This window comes from Chlorocebus sabaeus, chromosome 9 (genome assembly GCF_047675955.1).
Source record: "Chlorocebus sabaeus isolate Y175 chromosome 9, mChlSab1.0.hap1, whole genome shotgun sequence".
Lineage (NCBI taxonomy): Eukaryota > Metazoa > Chordata > Mammalia > Primates > Cercopithecidae > Chlorocebus > Chlorocebus sabaeus.
The window spans coordinates 128,345,130-128,364,452 of NC_132912.1; the positions used below are offsets into that span (position 1 = coordinate 128,345,130).

The following is a 19,323-nucleotide window of genomic DNA, read 5'->3' on the forward strand; positions in this document are numbered from 1 at the left end:
CCATCTCAGGCCCAGGCCCAATTCCTGTCCTGCCGCCAAAAGCGGGTTGACGCTGAGGCGTCTCTGCCCTGTCCTTGGAGCCTCAGTCTCCCATCCGTTAAGAGAGTTTGAGCTGCTGCCTCCAGATGTGTTCACCACTGAGGAAAGTGCCGCTGCAGCCTGCTGGAGGTAGAGTCAATAGCTTAACGCCAGTGATTAACAAACAACGTGTAACATGTTCTGAGAAATAAATAATATTGCTCATGATTTGCTGCTGGGGCTGAGATGAGAAGTTTATCTGGGAAAAGCACTGCTGACGGCAAAGGGGATTCTGATCATTATCCTCCACACCTATGAGTCCTAGGCCTCTGTGAGGGGCTCAGGGGGCAGAGACAAGCACAGGTCCAGCTCTCAGGGGCCCACAAACGCCCTGAGAAGAACAAGGTCTCAGAATGTCAGAGAAGTGGAGTGGCCACGGTTTGGAGCTGCGCACACACGTGGGCTGTGGGCAGTCGAGCCAGGCTGAGAAGGGGGCTTAGAGGCCATGCTGAGGAACGCGACCCCCATCCTGCAGCCCTGGGGGGAGCCCTGCCAAGGTGGGGTGGAGTCCAGCGTTCCCGTGGGAACACCCCCTCATCTAACTCTCCTTCAGCCCTTGGTCAGCAAAGTTCGAACCTGCCTCCACCTCACTTAACCTTGTGTATGGCATTAAATTCCTCCAAGTCCAGTTTTTCTTATCTCTAGGATGGAGGTAGTAGGACCCACCTGATAGGGCTATTTTGAGGATTAAATGAGATGTTGAAGAGAAATGTTTAAGTCTCTCTTAATTCAGTGCGTTAAGTTGAGCCTGAAGCTGCCTCCTTACATGTTTTAAGACCAGCCTAAAGAATTCTCCGTATACAGTGAACTGTAACCTAAATAGTTACAGCTATGGGTACAAGAGTAGGTCACAGCTTGTTCGTAGGATACAGCTTGGGCTCTGTCCTAGGTGTGTAAACAGGCTGTAACCTACTCTTGTACCAATCACTGAATTTCAGCCAATCAAAGGTGGCCAACAGCTCAAACGCTGTTCAAAATAAGGCAAGTGCCAAGCTGTAACCAATCCAGCTGTTTTTGCATCTGACTTCCATTTTCTGTACGTCACTCTCCTTTGTCTGTCCATAAATCTTCAACCACGAGGCAGCGCCGCAGCCTTTCTGAGCCTTTCTGGTTTAGGGGCTGTCCGAGCCGCAAATCATTCTTTGCTCAATCAAACTCTCTCAAATGTAATTTGTCTAAGGTTTTCTTTTAACGAGATAAATACGATAAAAGACATACATTTCTCCTGTAAGGCCTGTGCACACCTTCCAATCAGTAGAGTGCTTACCAGTAAGAATGAAAGAAAACTGTCTGAGCAAATGCATTCCTGCAGCTTTTGTAGGTTTTATCAATATTTCATCAAAATGAGAACTCTTCTACTGCTGAAGTCTTTTTGTTGTTTCAGTTGCTTTTCAAACACTTTATATAATTGCACAAGGCATAAATGTATAAATAATATGCAAATATACAGCTTAAAATTGAACTTGATAAAAAGATTCAACAGTAAGTTTATGAGGGACTTCTGGTAACCAAATATTTCCTCTTTTTTTTTTTTTTTTTTTTGAGACTGAGTCTCGCTCTGTCACCCAGGCTGGAGTGCAGTGGTGCCATCTCGGCTTACTGCAACCTCCACCTCCCGGGTTCAAGCAATTCTCCTGTCTCAGCCTCCTGAATAGCTGGGATTACATACGTGCACCACCATACCTGGCTAAGTTTCTGCATTTTTAGTAGAGATGGGGTTTTGCCATGTCAGCCAGGCTGGTCTCGAACTCCTGGGCTCAAGTGATACACCCGCCTTGGCCTCTCAAAGTGCTGGGATTACAGGCATGCGCCACTGCACCTGGCTGAGACTTTCTTTAAAGAGCATTTTATTCAAACTCGGAAACGGTATATCTTGATGTTTACTCTACCAACTCACTTGATTATTTTATCATTTAGATTTGATTGTAAAAGAAAAATCTCATAGTCATAGTGGCTTAAACAAGATAGAAGTTGATATATCTTTTACACTCAAGAAGTCTAGAGTTGGGATAGTTTTTGTGCCCACAGTGTCATCTTGTTCTAGAAAACTTCCTTTCCCCAACGTCGTCTCAGGGCTCAAGATGGCTACTGGAGCTCCAGCTCTTCTATCTGTATTCCAGGAAAAAGGAAGAATGATGTGAAGGGTGTGCATCTCACTACATCCCCTTGGCTACAGCTTAATCACTCTCTCATGCCTGCCTGCGAAGGAAGCTGGGAAATGTAGTTCTTATTCCAAATGGCCACATACTTTGCTGAACATCAAGGATTCTTGTTCCAGAGTAATAAATATTGAGACCACCTCAGACTCTATCCCTGTCATCTACTTTCTTAGAATTTTTAGTAAAATGATTCCTGCTAGTTTATTTTCTGAAGACTTGTATAAAACACAATGTTTTTATTTTGTTACGTTCTATTCACAGGGAAGTTGTACTAACGCTTAACTCATTAAGAGAGTGACCACATGTAATTCAAGAGTTAAAGCACAAAAAACTTAGAACAGTGTCTGAGAACATGTCCCATCAATGAGCTGTGGCTGGAAGGTCCAGAGGGAACATCTTCAGTTCTTACCACTAGCCCACCTGAGCCTGGGGGGCCAGCTGCACTCTACTTTGGCTCTCAAATTCCTGTGTGATCCTTTATTCCTTCCCTGCACAAACTTCTTCAGCAACTCTCCTGAGTCCAGGAGCTGGAGGGGAAGGCACGTGAGAGCAGATGCGAACAGGGAATGTAGGTCACACAACTGTGGCAAAACCCTGTGCAGCACATCTGTTGAGTGTGTTCTCCCACCCCACCCTTCTGTCCCTTCTGATCCCCAGGAGGGACACAAGGAAGCTGGCCACCCAGCCTGCTGGGGCATTACTCTGTCTGGAGCTGGCAGGGCTGGGGGTGTGACTCACTCACTGTCCTGGGTGGCCCTATTTGCCGCTCAGGGTATCGTGTGAGACTCTGGCTTCGACCCAGCTTCCCACATTGACTCTGGGAAGGCACCTAGAACATCTACAAACTCAAAGCTGAACTTCCCTCAGCACATCAGGAACAGCTGGATCTGTCAAAATGTGGGAATGAAGTTTGGGAACAGATTTCCAAGGCCTTTCTATAGGGCTCTGCATTTGAACATGAACCTCTTTTTTTTTTTAGACAGAGTTTTGCTTGTTTCCCAGGCTGGAGTGCAGTGGCATGATCTCGGCTCACTGCAACCTCTGCCTCCTGAGTAGCTGGGATTATAGGCACCCTCCACCACATCCGGCTAATTTTATATTTTTAGTAGAGATGGGGTTTCACCATGTTGGTCAGGCTGGTCTTAGACTCCTGATCCGCCCGCCTCGGCCTCCCAAAGTGCTGGGATTACAGGTGTGAGCCACCGCGCCCGGCCACATGAACCTCTTCTAAGTAAATACTGACTTCCCAGCCCCTCAGATTCCTGGGAGATCAGACGGTCTGTTTAATGCTGCAGTTGTATCTTTGAAGGAAAGCCTTATGCCAGCTTCTGTTCACTCCCATCTAGCCATTGAGCCATAGAATGATTAACATAATTATTGTCCTTAACAGAAACTGCAGTTCTGTGGGAGGGTGAGCAGAAGAAGTGACGTGTGACATCCCTGGGCTTCACTTTCTTGAGCTGGGTAATTACAGACCTTACCTTCTGTCCCACCAATATCTTCAGAACCAGGGTTTCTCCACAGTCCCTTTCAAACTGGTTTTTGCCTACTCAGCCCTCATGTTCTAAGGAATCTCCAGCCCAACTGCCAAAGAAAGCCCAGGCTCCCGACTCACGCAATGGTCAAGGACACTGCTGCTTTGCTCATCTCCCGCCGGTGCACGAGCTCCCTGCCTTCCTAATCCCAAACAGAACCATCTTTAACCATACCCTGGCCCACTCCATCTGAAACAAGGCTTCGCCAGAACTGCTGATAGCCTCACATCCTCTTCAAAAGGTAGCTTCGGGTTGTGTGGGGATGAAAGGACACACGTATGGTGTTTACTAGCATGCAGACATTTAGTGAACCTTTGTCCCTGATTCTGTCCCCCACCCCCTAAGGCTGTGAAAAGGATCCTATTTTCCCTGCCCTGCAACAGGGTGTTGTTCCTCCTCCAACATGTGCTTCCGAAGCCCACACATCCCTCCCACTCTTGTCTGCCTACAGCTTGGACTTCTCTTTCCTCACTTCCGGGCTTGTCTTGCTTCTCCAGCCTCTTCACCACGCATGAGGGCATTCCTGATCGCACTCCAGCTATGGAGGACCCCATTCCTGTAATCCAGTGGTTTCCAAACATGGGTGCACACTGGAGGCAGCTGGAGAGTGTCTCACACCTCCTGCTGCTTGGGCTTTATTCTAGAAACCAATTCAGGGGAATCTCTGGGGGGTGGGGCCTGAGCAATTTCATTTTAGAAGCACATCACGTGGTTCTAACGTACAATCAGGTTCTTAGTTCATGGGCTAATCTATTTCACTTTGGTACTAAGGTGAAAAATGTGTATGAAACAGTGCTTGCCCAATTATTTTCCTTCATCTTCTGAGACAAGTGGTCACTTCATGGAACCATCACCATAATCCAGTTTTAGAACAGTTCTCAAAGAATTTCTGTATAATCACATCAAGATTTGGAGAACAATTATCACTGAATTCTAACCTCTCTACTAGCATGAATCTCATATGAGGTGGCTGATGAATTTCGTTAGTCTAGGTCTAAGTGCTTAGGGTCATCCATCCCTTTTAATTTTGTTCTGGTTCTGCCACTCACTAGCTATGTGAGCCTGAGAAATCATTTCCCGTCTTGAGTCTGTTTCCTCACCAGAAAAATGGAGTGATAGCAATGTCCACTCCTCAGGGTTGTTATGAGGAATGGAGATCAGAGACGTGGAGCCCAAACGCCTTTCAGTCGGATCTTTCAAGGAGACAGAGGCGTGTGGGCAGAGCCTTCCCACCACCAGTCCACATGCTACTAAGAGACAAGTCTGGGTTTCAGTCAACTCAGCCTAAATTCCAGGCTGAGTTGGGAATGAAGTTTGAGAACTTTGGGAATGAAGTGGGAAGGAAATTTGGGAACAGATTTCCAAGGCCTTTCTACAGGGCACTGCATTTGCACATGAACCTCTTCTCAGTAGGTACTGATCTCTCCAGCCCCTCAGATTCCTGGGAGAGCAGATGGTCTCATCATCTAATGCTGCAGTTGCAACTCTGAGGGAAAGCAAGTCTCTCTATATTTGAACTACAATTGTCCATAGCTCACAAGCAGGAACTTCACAGTCCTTTTTATAGAATGAATAAACCTACTTCATACAGAGCACATTTTCTGATTCAGAGCAGGTTTGTGGGTTATCACAGGTAGGCATACCTGTCTCCTCCCTGAACACAGCTTTGCACTTAAAATGGCACATAGTAACCACTCAGTAAGCACGGGCAGCCAGTGTGGTTTATTTGATTTCCTTCCTGCTGGGCACAGGAAGCTCTCACAGGGCTAGGGTTCAAGCTGGCTTCCACAGAGGGCGGTCACATGCACGTGGGCCTGAGGCCAGCCCCAGGTCAGGTCCTGATCCCTGGTCCTCAGATGCTTCCACTCAGGCTTGAAGCAGGAGTCTGATGGCAGCAGCTCCTGAGAGCCCTTGCCAATGCCCGGCTCCATCCAGAGCCAGCCCAGCCCAGGGAGGCTGCATGGGGCAAGCGACAGGTGGCTGACTCAGCAGCAGCCATGGGGCTGGAGTGCCTTCCTGATGCCAGTGGCCAGGGCTTGTGGCGTGGGGCTCTCTGCAGTGCAGCTTACAGGCAGGCCCTGGGCGGCCAGTGCGTGAGCCGTAGTGGGGCCGATGGCTGCAAACTATAAAGACAGAAGAGAAAACAGGGCTTCAGCACACTAGCAAGGACTGGGGCAGCAGGCGGCTGGATGTGGGCAGGGGCCGTCAGCCAGCCTTTCAGTTGGACGTTACTGCTCATGTTTATATAAACGACAACACTGCCCAATTCAAGCCCAGCTTCTGAGCGCGCAAAATACCTCTGCATCCACGCTCTCATCACCGTTTCTCTGCCACCCTGAGCGACAGCACGCTGTTCCCAGGCTCAGGTGAGGGGCAGGGACATGAAGGCCCCAGGCTGGTGCTCACCATCGTGGCTGCATCGGTGCAGTCCTTCCTCAGAAGCTCTAGCTGCAGACAGTTCTGCTTCAGGTGTCGGGGACCCTGGGTCTGATCAAGGGGAGGAGGGTGTGGCAGGGGCAGTGACTGAATCCCCAGGAAAGCAGACTATCAAGGTCAGGGCTCTGTGGCCACAGGGTTGAGATTTAAATCCCAGCTCCACAGGACAATGACCTTGGCCCATGGCCCATCCTCTCTGGCCTCCATCTCCTCATCCATAAAAAGAAAAGATAACAGGACTCTTCACTGGGCTGCTGTGGGGATTAAATGAGGTGACAGGTGTGAACCACTTGGCCTGGCCCAGAGATAAGCTCGATGACCGTCATGGGCTGCTGCCTATGTTGTCGTGATCCTTCCAAATCAGCCAATCCGGGGCACTGGCCTTATCCACAGGACACCTCTCTCTGAACAAGCACCACAGGCTCGATGGTTCTGTGCAGAGCCTCGCCTGGGATGGGGCACTGCTTCTGTCCCAGCTCTGCCCCTGCTAGCTGTTATTAGTACAAGTCCCTTAGCCTCTCTGTTCCTCACCTATAAAAGGGGCACAGTTACCCTGGCCTCAGAGGGCTACTGTGGTGGTTAAATGAGAGAAGGTCCTCATCCCCCACTCTCCTCTGCATTGAGACTGTGGACCCCGAAGCTGTTTGGGAGCAGGTGAGCGTCCAACAGTGGCAGCCCCTGCCCAGCACTCCGCTTCATCCTCCCTCCCAGCAAGTGAGCAGCAGGCCAGGTGGAGTTAACAAGCCACCTGTACCTCTGCATAACTCGGATGCTGCAGGCCTGAGGCTCCTTCCTCCAGCTGAGTCAGAACGAGGGGAGGGAGGCCACTGTCCTGCAGAGGCCCCACTCCCACCCTGCCTACAGTACTGCCCTGCTAAGCACCCATTGCTTGGGAAACTCCCTGAGGAAAAAATAAAGTTGGACCCCTACCTCACACAACACACAAAAATCAATTCAAAACAGATCAAATACCTAAGTTCAGAACTAAAACTATACAACTCCTAAAAGGAAACACAGGAATAAACCTTCAAAACACTGAATTAAAGCAACACTAAATTAATGGTTTCTTGGATACAACACCCAAAACACAAGTAACAAAAGAAAAAAACCAATAAATTGAACTTTATCAAAATTGAAAACCTTCTGTGCTTCAAAAAAACAAAACAAAACAAACAAACAAAAAAAGTAAAAAGACAACTCACAGAATGGGAGAACATTTTTACAAATCATATGTCCAATAAAAAATTATTCAGAGGCCAGGGGCAGTGGCTCACACCTGCAATACAAACACTTTGGCAGGCCGAGGCAGGCGGATCACCTGAGGTCAGGAGTTCAAGACCAGCCTGGCCAACATGGTGAAACCCCATCTCTACTAAAAATACAAAAATTAGCCAGGCGTGGTGGCATGCACCTGTAATCCCAGCTACTCAGGAGGCTGAGGCAGGAGAATAGCTTGAACCCCGGAGGCGGAGGTTGCAGTGAGCCGAGACTGTGTCACTGCACTCCAGCCTGAGCAACAGAGAGAGACACCATCTCAAAAAAAAAAAAAAAAAAAAAAAAAAAAAAAAGTATTCAGAATAAGGAATTCTGGCAATTCAACAATAAAAAGACAAATAACCTGGGTTAAAAGTAGGCAAAGGATTTGAATAGATATTGCTTTAAAGAAGATATAAAAATGACCAACAAACACATAAGAAGATGCTCAACATCATTAGTCATTAGGGAAATCTACATTAAGTACATGCTGAGTAACCGCTTCAGACCCACAAGGATCGCCATAATCAGAGACAGAAAAATAAGGACGTGGAGGATATGGAGAAATTGGATCCTCATACACTGCTAGTGACAATGCTTTAAAATGGCACAACCACTTGGGAAAATAGCAGTAATTCGACCAAATGTTAAACAAAGTTACCTTAGATCTAGTAAATCTACTCCTGGATATACACCCAAGAGAAATGAAAACTTATGTCCACACACAAAATTGTATTTGAATGTTCAGCATTATTTAATAGCCTGAAAGTGGAAAACAATCCAAATGTCCATCAACTAGAGAATGGGTAAATAAAACGGTCCTCAGCATGTACCATTATTTGGCAGTAAAAAGGGATGAAGTACTGGTACCTGCTACAACATGGACGAACCTTGAAAACACTATGCTAGTGAAAAGAGTCAGTTACAAAAGAACACATAGTGTATGATTCTGTTAATACGAGATGTCCGGAATAGGTGACTCCATGGAGATGAAAAGCAGTTGAGTGGTTGCCAAGGAGTGGGAGGAATGAGGGAATGAGGGGATGAGGGAATGAGGGGTGGCTGCAAATGGGTACCGGGTTTCTCTTTGGGGTGATGATATGTCCTGGAACTAGACAGTGGTGATGGATGCGCAAATTTGTGACTATCATAAAAATCATGTTAAAGTTTACATATTGGGCTGGGTGTGGTGGCTCACACCTGTAATCCCTATATTTTGGGAGGCCAAGGTGGGAAGATTGCTTGAGGCCAGGAGTTTGAGATCAGCCTGGGCAACATAGTGAGACCCCACCTCTAAAAAAAAAATTTTAAAAAAATTTTTAAGTTTACATATTAAAATCATAAAAAGTAAATTTTACGGTTTGTGAATTACATCTCAATAAAGCTATTTAAAAATTTGAAAAAAAGAAACTCCCTGGGACTGGGAACCAACAAATGGCAAACATGACTGTAGTCCTAGAGCAGCGTTACCAATAGTTTGGTGAAACGGCAGCTTTTTCACAGGAGCCTTTCACTCCTCTACGTCAGCGAAGGCTCACACGACAGTGCCCCACAGAGCAGTACAGTCTGCCCCAGGCTAGGCGAGGGGGCCCAGCATCAATGTTCCTTCTCCATCCCTGGCACAAACTGGACGTGAATGCACCAGCCTGGCTGTGGGGGCAGCAGCCACGTTCACAGCCTGGCTCTGCCACTGTGGTTAGCGACCACTACGTGTGAAGATACCCACCTCACAGTCTGCAAGGGCATTTTCCTGTACACAGGAAATTCAGTTGCTGCCATTAGTGTGGTAGTGGTGATTATGAATCTGCTTACCTACTGCTTTGGAGTGACATCTCTGTGGCATTTATAGACAAGTGCACCGTCTTCCCAAGTCAATGGTAAGTAGCAAGCTCAGGTCAGAAGTCGCCCCCTCACCCCCTTTGATCTTCTGTGGTGCACCTGCATGTTGTGCAGTGCTGTACAAACAGTGGGTCCTACAGGGACTCCTGGGGAGGGAGGCTACTAGCAAATCTGAGGCCGAGCTGAGACAGAAAAGCCTAACTACCAACTCACGGGCTAGGACTGTGTCCTCTGTGAACCTTGAAAGCACCTCACTATCCAGCGTCAAGTCCCAGTGACGAGGGACGACTCACACCCCACACACGGTGCCTTCGTGGACCCCAAGCAGTCCAGAGTCACTGTGAGCAAGGCCAGCTCTGTCACTTTCTCCTCCCCAGCAACGGAAGATTTAATGGCAGTTAACTACTGGCAGGCAGGGTAATCAATCACTGTAGGAAGAGGCGAGGGGGCTACTGAGAGCTCTCAGAGTGTCTGGAGGGCTGCAGAAATGGGCAGATGCAGGATAGGCACACGCACTCAGCCCCCAGCTGCCATGGGTGTGGACAATGCAGGCAGCAGTCTATTCAGAAAGGCCTGAGTTCTTGGTTCAGATGCTGAGTATCCATTTGTGCTTTTAAACATGCTTGCTTTGAAAGAAGATAGAGTGTAAATCTTGTGTTCTTCCTCTAGGCAAACACTAAGAAGCCTGGGGAAAACTGTGTTAGGCTTATACCACCAGGCATCTCACAGCATTGTGTGACTCGGGGGTGGGTGGGTGGGGCAGGGGGGACTCCTCCTACAGGTCCAGGATAGAGGCAGCATGACACACAGGGACAAGAACCAGAGCAGGACCAGCACCGTTTTACCCTTCCTGACCTGCAATATGAAGTAAGCGCTCACTGTGGACCAGTTGCCATGCTAAGCACTTTATGGGTCCTATCTCTTTAATCTTTCTTTTTCTTTCCTTCTTTTTTTTTTTTTTTTTGGGTGGACGAGGCAGGTGGGGGCGGAGATGGAGTTTCACTCTTGTTGCCCAGGCTGGAGTGCAGTGGCGCGATCTCGGCTCACTGCAACTTCAGTCTCCGGGGTTCAAGCAATTCTCCTGTCTCAGCCTCCCAAATAGCTGGGATTATAGGCGCATGCCACCACGCCCAGCTAATTTCTGTATTTTTAGTAGAGATGGGGTTTTCATCATATTGGTCAGGCTGGTCTGGAACTCCTGACCTCAGGTGACCCGCCTGCCTCGGCCTCCCAAAGTGCTGGGATTCCAGGTGGGAGCCACCGCACCTGGCCTCTCTCTCTAATCTTTCTAACCACAAGATTCAGATATTGTTTTTCTTCCTCAGTGGCCTGTGTGAGTCCTGGGCCTTCCAGTGACTCAACACATGACTTTGGCAAGTTGTTTAACCTCTCTGGGCCTCAGTGTCCTCATCTGTAATGAGGACCACTGACCTCTTTTTCTAGATACCCACCACTGGACTGGTGTGGGAATTATATCAGTTACTGCCCAGAAGTCCATCAACTGCTCAGCAGCTCCTGAGACCATGGCAAGGCATCACCATGGCTGACAATGTGGAATCAGTCTTCCCAGGTTCAAACTGCAGCTCTTCCTTCTCAGCAGCGTGACCTACAGGCAGGCCATCTGATGTCTCTGAGTCCCACGCTCCATCTTGAAAACTGGGAAAGCAGTGCATATTCCCCACATGAGATGCACCTGTGAGAAGGCAGGTGAAGCCTTTTGCTCTTCCTGACTGCAGTGAGTGGCAGTTTCTGCCCTTGGGTTCTGGGTCACATCCTGCACCCTCTCCTCAGTCCCTCTGGAGCCAGTTCAAGGGTATTTCTATTACAGACACAAGAGTTGTGGTTATTTGTAGACTCATAATTAATACAGTCCCTAGTAAGTGTGAATGTAAACCCTTTAAAAGACATGAAAACGGTGACTGCTTTTAGAATAGATAATAATGGCAAACATAAGATGGGGGAAAGGAAGGAAAGGATGCTAACACCTGTACCAAGCCCTGAGCTAATTAAGGACTTTCAAATTCCCTCATGTAATTCTGAGACTCATCCTAAGCAGGGAAGATCATACACATGTCTATGAAAGCCACAGAGAGACAATTATCCCCACGCTGCAGGTGAGGAAATGGGCTGGGAGAAGGTGAGCAGTCTGTGCAACAGCCCAGCAGGAGGTAGAGCTGCCCTTCCAATTCTAAGGCATCTGCTGGGTGTCTCATTTGACATTGAAGCCCTAGGATAATCCGTAAAGATTAAAAAAACAAACAAACAAAAACAAAAACCAAAAAAACTAATCTGAAAAAGACCAAAAGCCCATTGAATAACTTACCTTAATTTGATCAATATTGTCACCAGATAACTCCTGAATATGCTTGAGACTGTATGTGAGGCCAGAGGGACTGAAAAAAGTGATGCTGGCTGGAACCCCCTGTGGGGAAGAGAAAACAAGATCAGTCCTTGCCATGAGACTGAGGAGAGACAACATTCCTCCAGCTTCGTCGGCATCGAGCCCTCAAGCCAGAGGCCGCCCAGGCAGTTTTAGCACAGGTGTGGTTCCTGGTTGATGCTGACATCCTCTGCTCCAGTGAGCAGGATTCTGGTAGGGAACTGTTGGAAAGAGCAGGCTGCCATCAGAAAGGTGGTGCTGCTCCTTGGTCGCTCTGCTGGCCCCCACGTCTGTGTCTGCCTGGCCAGAGGACATGGGCATCATGGAGCTCATATGCCCAGCAGCTTAGACAATGCCTCTAGCTCCTGTGGTCATATGGCACTGATCACATGAGGCAGTGGTGTGAGGCAGTGCTGGCTCCATCAATGCTCCCTCCCTCGGGAAGTAGAGCAAGCGGACGAGCCTGCCTGGCCTTTCTGCGTTTGGTTTGTTCTATCAGGCCCTCCCAATACCAGGCAAGACACTCAGAAGCCCACCCTGGGAGAGGAAAGGGAGGTGTTTTACTGCATATAAATGCTGAAGACATCAAGGAACTCAAGCAAGAGCTATCCATTCTCCTGCCTGAGTCCTCCAACAGTCCCCGTGGACTCCCAAATTCAATCTAAACTCCTTGGTGGCCACTGTCAGCTCTTCCCACTATGGGCCCAGCCTCCCTTTTCAGCCTCTGCCCCTCCAGCTCCACCAGCGCCCCCATATGATGAAAAACAATGATAACATCAAGGCCACTATTTACCTCAGGCTTGCATGTATCTTCAATGCTGTACAAAAAGCTTTGTGTAAATTATCTCCTTTAACCCCTATAAAAACTTACCACTTCCTCAAAGTCACCACATTAACCTCTCCAATCAGGGAGGTTTCATAGACCACCTACCACAAGCACCTCTTATTGAAATCACTGATTTCAAACCAGCTTGCAATAGACATTTCATGAAACAACCACAAAATTGTTTCCATTCCTAATTCTAGAATCCCAGACCAACTATGTGACAGGAAAAGGCATGCAGGTGACAGCTGGAGATAGTGAAAGCACATGTAGAACCAGTATTTGTGAGCTTATGCCCCTCACCCTGTGCTTCCCCACCTGGGTGCCCACCCTGCCAGAGCTCTCCCCCGAAACGCCACGTACCTGCTGGGAATAGTAGCTGTTCAGGTTCCCTTGGATTCCTGGGTGTGGAATTGTCTGATACACAGTTACGCTTTCCATGGCAATCCCTGGGCACAATCAAAAGCAGGAAACACTTTACCACACTGGGCACACAATGGGGCCTCCGCCACCTCACAGCATAGCACCACCCTCCTGGAGCCAGCTGCCTGGAAGCTGAGAGGCCAGACTCAGCAGAGAGACCTTGAACAGCCCTCTGCAGCCTGCTGAATGCTGTGGAGTAGTCCTGTGGAAGAGGAGGCTGAGACGGCAGAAAAAGAACAAAGGTCCAGAAACCAAAGCCTTCATTTGTATCCAGGATGCCTTTTGTTCCCAGGCTTATGTAGGTTTGTCCACACAAGGCCGTCCCTAGTCACTCCATGGATCCCATGCAGACAGGTTGCATGACACCACCAAGTCGGGGAAGGGCAGCTCTTGGGAGAGGCCTGGAGTCCAGATCCCCGGCTGCACTCCAGCTGTGCCTCCGCATGGTCACGCGCCCCCTCTCTGGGCCTCAGTGTGTCCACTTGGACATGAACTGATTAAGTGGTGGACTTTCCCAAATTCCTCCCTGTGCCATTCAGTGACTCTGAACATTCCCAGGGGTTTTCAGGGCTGGTGATGAGGCACCAGGCACTGAAGGGACTTGTGCAATTTCAATCAGATATTGACTTATGAGGGGCAGCCAGATGGTAGGTGAAAGGTAGTGAAAACTCGGGCTTCTGAAAACAAAATGTAAAACTCTCTCAGAAGAAATTATGATAATTTCAGCATAAAACAGCAACCTATCACCATTTCATATCCCCGAAAACTAAAGAAATAAACTGAAGTATCAAAACTCTGATTTATATATTATTTCTTTAAGGGTAACTGAGACCAAGCTTTCTCTTATTTTATATTGGCATTTTCCTGTTCCCGAAAAGCTAATGATTTTGCTGATCTTATTACCTGGTAGCTTTAGAAGACAGATGATATGGGGAGAAGGGATACGATCTGGCCGGGCGCGGTGGCTCAGGCCTGTAATCCCAGCACTTTGGGAGGCTGAGGTGGTCGGATCACGAAGTCAGGAGATCGAGACCATCCTGGCTAACACAGTGAAACTCCATCTCTACTAAAAATACAAAAAATTAGCCAGGCGTGGTGGCGGGCGCCTGTAGTCCCAGCTACTCAGGAGGCTGAGGCAGGAGAATGGCGTGAACCCAGGAGGCGGAGCTTGCAGTGAGCCGAGATCGCGCCACTGCACTCCAGCCTGGGCAACAGGGCAAGACTCCGTCTCAAAAAAAAAAAAAAAAAAAGAAAAAGAAGGGATACGATCTAGCTCCATTTTAATACGGGGGGAAAGTTATAAGGTCTAAGGTCATCCTGGGTTACACTGCTCATGTGGACCGTTAGAGCTTCAAAACCCTGGGAGAGACAGTAACAGTCATAGTTCCATGAAGAGTTTGCCTTTGGAGAACAAGGTGTCAGGCTACAGGATCTCTGAATACCTCTGTGAGGTGGGTACTATGGTTATGCACAGATAACCATATTTCACAGATAAGAATAATGATGCACAGAGAAATTACATCACTTACCTTCATTCACATAGCTAATAAACAGCAAGAGGGAGAATTCAAATCTGTTTTTATATCATCCTAAAGCTGATACTCCAAACCACTGATACACCTTGCTCCCAGACCAACTACGTGACGGCAAAAGGTGCGCAGGTGACAGCTAAGACGTCTGAGTCAAGGATGGCGGCATGCTTCAGAGGCAGGAACTGGTTTCTAGATGCTGACAGTCTTGGGAGCCACAGCAGGTGGAGCTGGAGGGGCAGGTGGGGCTTGTGTGGCTTGGCTGGAGGGTGCTGTGTGCTATTACAAGATCGGCTACATTTGTAGACTTTCTTCTACATGTGGAACCAATTCTGTGGTTTGTTACCTCAGTTATCTGCCCAGGGGCCACCTCCACACCTCGATCTCCTGTCCTCTTGGTGAAGGACTGGAGACACACTGTGTGCTCCTAGCTTGAGCCAAACAAGCTGAGAAGAGCAGATCCAAAGAAAGGAAAGTGCAGACTGCATGTCCACACTTCCCGTGAGGATGGTCCCTATGTCTCTTGGCCTGGCTTATCCAACCCAGCCTGGCTCCCTTGTGTGCTCTCTGCAGGGCCACCCAACACTTCTATCACTGCAAAGGCTACCGGTGGATCCCAAAGTGGTGAGGGATGCGGTCAGAGCATTCTACTCGCCTTTGTCCTTGAGTGCTTTCGGCAGGATTTCTCTTTTGAGGTTTCCACAGGGAAATAGAAGAGGCAGTGGTGAGGACTCCCCTGTGAATAAATAACCAGGCTTTGTGAAAACTCAGGACCAGTGCCTGTGCACAGGGGAATGGGGAGGGGCAGCTTTGGGGAGGGAGAAGCAGCCCCGGGCTCCAGGCCTGGCTGTGCTTCTAGGACTCAGTTTCAGCATCTGTAACAGGAAGAGCACCTGCTACCGTGCTGAACTTGAAGGGCTGTTTGTTATATGAAGATCATAAGAGGTAATGTGTGCTGAGGTGCTCAGAAAATGAACATCCACACAAACAAGTTAGCCACATTTTTTTAACTCCCTCTGATCCTGAAGTGACTCCCTAGCCTGCACTCACTATTTAGAAGGCAGGCTTTGCACCTTAACTAAGTCAGGAAGGTAAAGATCAGGCCCGGTGCTGGCTGGCACTGGGGCAAACATTTTCTACCTTTAAAGAGGCTCTGGATGAGCCAGGGCTCATGCTTAGGAGGCAGCAGGTAACCGGCAGCCAGGAGTGGCTCTGCAGTCACCTCCAACAAAGACAAGCTGACTGCCCACTCGGCTTCTAGCCATACCAACAGCCACCAGGCCAAGTGCCAAAAGGCGAATGCACAGGCCTCAGAGAGAGAAGCCTGCTAAGAACGGCCTGCCTCTCCTTTCACCACTACCTCTGCTCCCAGCATCTCCACTCGGAAGACTCAGGGCATTTTCAGCCCTTAACTCTTTGCAGAATAGTGAGAACAACATAGGATTTGAACGCCAATTTGCAACAATACTGTCCAAAAAAACTGATGAGTTGTCAAATGCCAGAATCTTCCCCAAATGTGAAAACAAAGCATTTTAGTAGAACCAGCCATTTCCCCCAACATCCGTCCGTAAGATATAAGAAATTCTAATGGGCGTTGTTCATACACATTGCATATTTTCTCACATCCTTATGACCTGTCTGATCACATCTTCTCTGGTGACTGCAATGAGAGGAAGGAGCAAAACAACCTCTTTCCATCCAGTACCATCTCCAGCAAGCAGCAGCCAAGTAACAGGAAAAACTGCAGGCCACTTAATTTCAAGTTATAAAGGCTACATATTGGTGAATGTTTTCTTTATTTAAACTACTCTGTAAGTATCAGTACCAACTTGGGAGACTGTTAAATATAGTTAATGGATGCCTGCTGATTTCTCTCTTCCAGTGTGAGGAAATGTTTTCATGCTCTGTACAGTCATCCCTAGAGACATATTTTCAAAGCCATGTTCAGGTGCAATTTTCTTCCGTGTGTCTGTCTACGTGTGTGTTGGAGAGTGCTGGGTGGAAGATGTTAGGGGCCAAAGCTCTTCCTGGGGATCCAGTAAGAAAACTACAGTCTAGTTTTTCAGCAAGCCCAGCCCCACAGGCGTGCAAGGGACCTTGGAAAGATTCAGGAATCTCCCCTTGGCAGCACCTCTTGTGAGGGTCCAGTGGAGTCCTGGGCTGCTCATTCTTATCTCTGACTCACAAGGCTGGGCTGAAGGGGTACGGGGCTCCCTGAGGGCGGCTGCTTGTCTCTATCTCTCCACCACCTGTGCCTTGCAGGGAGCTTGGCTCTGCAGGCACACAGGGCCCACAAATGTCCTACCGGCTCAGCTGACTTCACTGAAAAGGCACCACCCTGTCAGCAGAAAGGAGAAAAACTTGAAAATGTCCTGGCTGAGTCCTCCTTTGCTGGTGAGGGGAGATCTGCTACAACTACATTTCCTGAAAACTAACCCACTTCAAAAAGCCAAAGACAAAGGAGTCATGCCCTTTTGGAATATGCTTAATGCCTGTGGATTTATCTTCAGCCCCAACAGGCCAATGGGATGGTTAAGGCTGACACAAAAATAGTGAATTGTGGAGCTCAGAGGCTCTGCTTTCTGTTCATTTAACAGGAAGGAGGCCTGGAATTCTGGGCTGTCAGGGCTGATGATGAGTAACAACCCTGAAAATCCTAACAGAGTATTATTATCACGCAGCTCAGGAGGGGGCTTGATAAAGTCACTGCAGGTAATTAAGAAAATGATTATACAAGCAGGAGGCAGACAAATGCCTAGGTAGATAGGGAAGGGTCCCCGGTAAGACCTCACTTTCAAGTCTAAAATAGCCTGAAGGCTGAAAGACCAGATTGCTGGTCCCGGGTGAAACCAGTGACCCAGGGGCAGAATGTCTGCCTGTTTGTCTGCCCTTTCCCAGTTGATTATTTCTGAGTAATGCTTTTTAACCAATCAAATGTTGCCTTTTCCAATACTACCTATGGCTTGCCTGGGCATCCTTGTGTGCGCACTGGGGGAACGGGGCAGCACCACCAGGAATTCGCACCTTACGGAGGGCAGGAGCCTGGCCTCATTAGCTCATGTGTGGTACCCCTGGTATTCAATAATGAGGAAGAAACCTGCTTGGAGAATCCCTCTCTTTGTTGAGAGGCTTTCTTTCTTTCTTTCTTTCTTTTTTTTGAGATGAAGTCTCACTCTTTCACCCAGGCTGGAGTGCAGTGGTGCGATCTCGGCTCACTGCAACCTCTGCCTCCTGGGGTCATGCAATTCTCCTGCCTCAGCCTCCTGCATAGCTGGGATTACAGACGTGGCCACCAAGCCCAGGTAATTTTTGTATTTTTAGTAGAGATGGGGTTTTGCCATGTTGGCCAGAACTCCTGACCTGGTCTCAAACTCCTGACCTCAGGTGATCCACCTGCCTCGGCCTCCCAAAGTGCTGGGATTACAGGCTGAGTCACTGCGCCCGGCCGAGCTTTCCTTTCACTTAATAAATTCTGCCCTTCTCACCCTTCAATATGTCCACATGCCTAATTTTTCCTGATCATGAGACAAGAACCCAGATTTAGCTGAATTAAGGAGCAAAAAGTCCTGCATCAATGAGACTGACTTTTTAAAATGTCATCTTACTGAAGGACATGCACACATCTGTAAAACAGTAACAACTTCCAGGTTTACAACGACTTCTCCCTCTCGGGCACTGCCATGGGAATCAGTTCAAGCAGACAGTGGGCGCCTGAGTGCAGACAGTAAGGATGAGGAGGCTGATCGGAGGAATGGAAGGAATGCCCGGCAGGTCTGCCAGGCTGCAGAAACTTTCCCAGTCCAGGAGGACATTTCAAATAAACTGTAGTGCAATCTTTCTGCCCACACGGTTTCTCTCTTTTCTAAAGTTATACTGTATTCTACCTTTTACCATTTAGCGTGTAATTACTTTCCCATTAGAGGAGATACCTGGAAAAGAAGGAGAATCTGTCAGAACAATAAGTTAGCAGATTAAATGGATTAACAGCTTTAAGCACTTACAATAGTGCCTGCCACAAAGTAGTGTTAATTAAAATAAACAGGCATAGCTATGAATCAGCCTGTTTACTACGAGCATTGGAGGTAGATTTTTAGCTTTTAAAATCAGGCTTCAAAGTTTACTGAGAAAGAAAAATCTTTAATGCCTTGGTAAAGCCAAGGTGAAGGTCCTTATTAGCAGTCAACATGGATTTTTATTTGGATATTCTAATTGCAAATGGAAGATTTATTAGGACCCATAGATATGCTGGTAATAAATTAGAGGAAATTGCAGAAGCTTTCCAAAGAATGCAGACCAGTATTCTCCCAGATAAGGTCAGAATATGTTAATGTCTGCCCAACCAAGCCTTGAGTCAGTTAATTGAAACACCAATGTGATCACTGAAAAGTGACATTGATCTCTTCTGCCTTGTGTTTGCAAAGCAGGAACACCAGCCTGATGGTTCTGGGTCTTCTAATGAACAATGACTCAGAGGTTCACTTCTGTCTCCTTCCAGAACAAACTGTGGGTACAGCTCAATCTCTTCACTGAAAACAGGCAGGAGCCACCTATTCTATCAAAGAGCTAATTGTTAGCCCACCCACAGAAATAATTATTATTCTTTTTAGATCTTAATCCCACAAGCAATGTCAAGATCTACCATTTACATTTATTTCTACATTTTTAAAAGAAGGGCTCTGATACCATTTAATGCTGTGATGGTGACTCTCTAGAAACAACATTAGAAACAAAAAGCCTGGAGTCAGACAGGACCCATCTGCATCCTGTACCAGGAGCCCCTGGAGTGAACCCTTCACACTGATGTGTGGCTCCATGACCTGAGAAGCGATCCCATGGTACTGGGGCCATGTGGCACGGGGCCCAACCA

General features: G+C 47.9%; 1 protein-coding gene across 5 annotated transcripts in view; it reads right to left on the minus strand.

Moving 5' to 3' along the window:
• Window positions 1-5,475: 5,475 nt before the first annotated feature.
• The window catches only part of UROS (uroporphyrinogen III synthase), a 38,949-nt gene continuing 25,101 nt past the window's right edge, over window positions 5,476-19,323 (minus strand). For 2 of the 5 annotated variants that reach the window (XM_038009704.2, XM_073019449.1), the window contains exons 7-11: window positions 15,112-15,192; window positions 12,868-12,953; window positions 11,625-11,723; window positions 6,179-6,259; window positions 5,476-5,895 (exon numbers count right to left, since the gene is read on the minus strand). In XM_038009704.2, the coding sequence (XP_037865632.1) occupies window positions 5,758-5,895; window positions 6,179-6,259; window positions 11,625-11,723; window positions 12,868-12,953; window positions 15,112-15,192 (485 nt within the window). In that variant the 3' untranslated portion in view covers window positions 5,476-5,757. The remainder of the gene's footprint in view (window positions 5,896-6,178; window positions 6,260-11,624; window positions 11,724-12,867; window positions 12,954-15,111; window positions 15,193-19,323) is intronic. The other 3 variants (XM_038009706.2, XM_007964373.3, XM_038009707.2) reach the window with 3 other exon arrangements.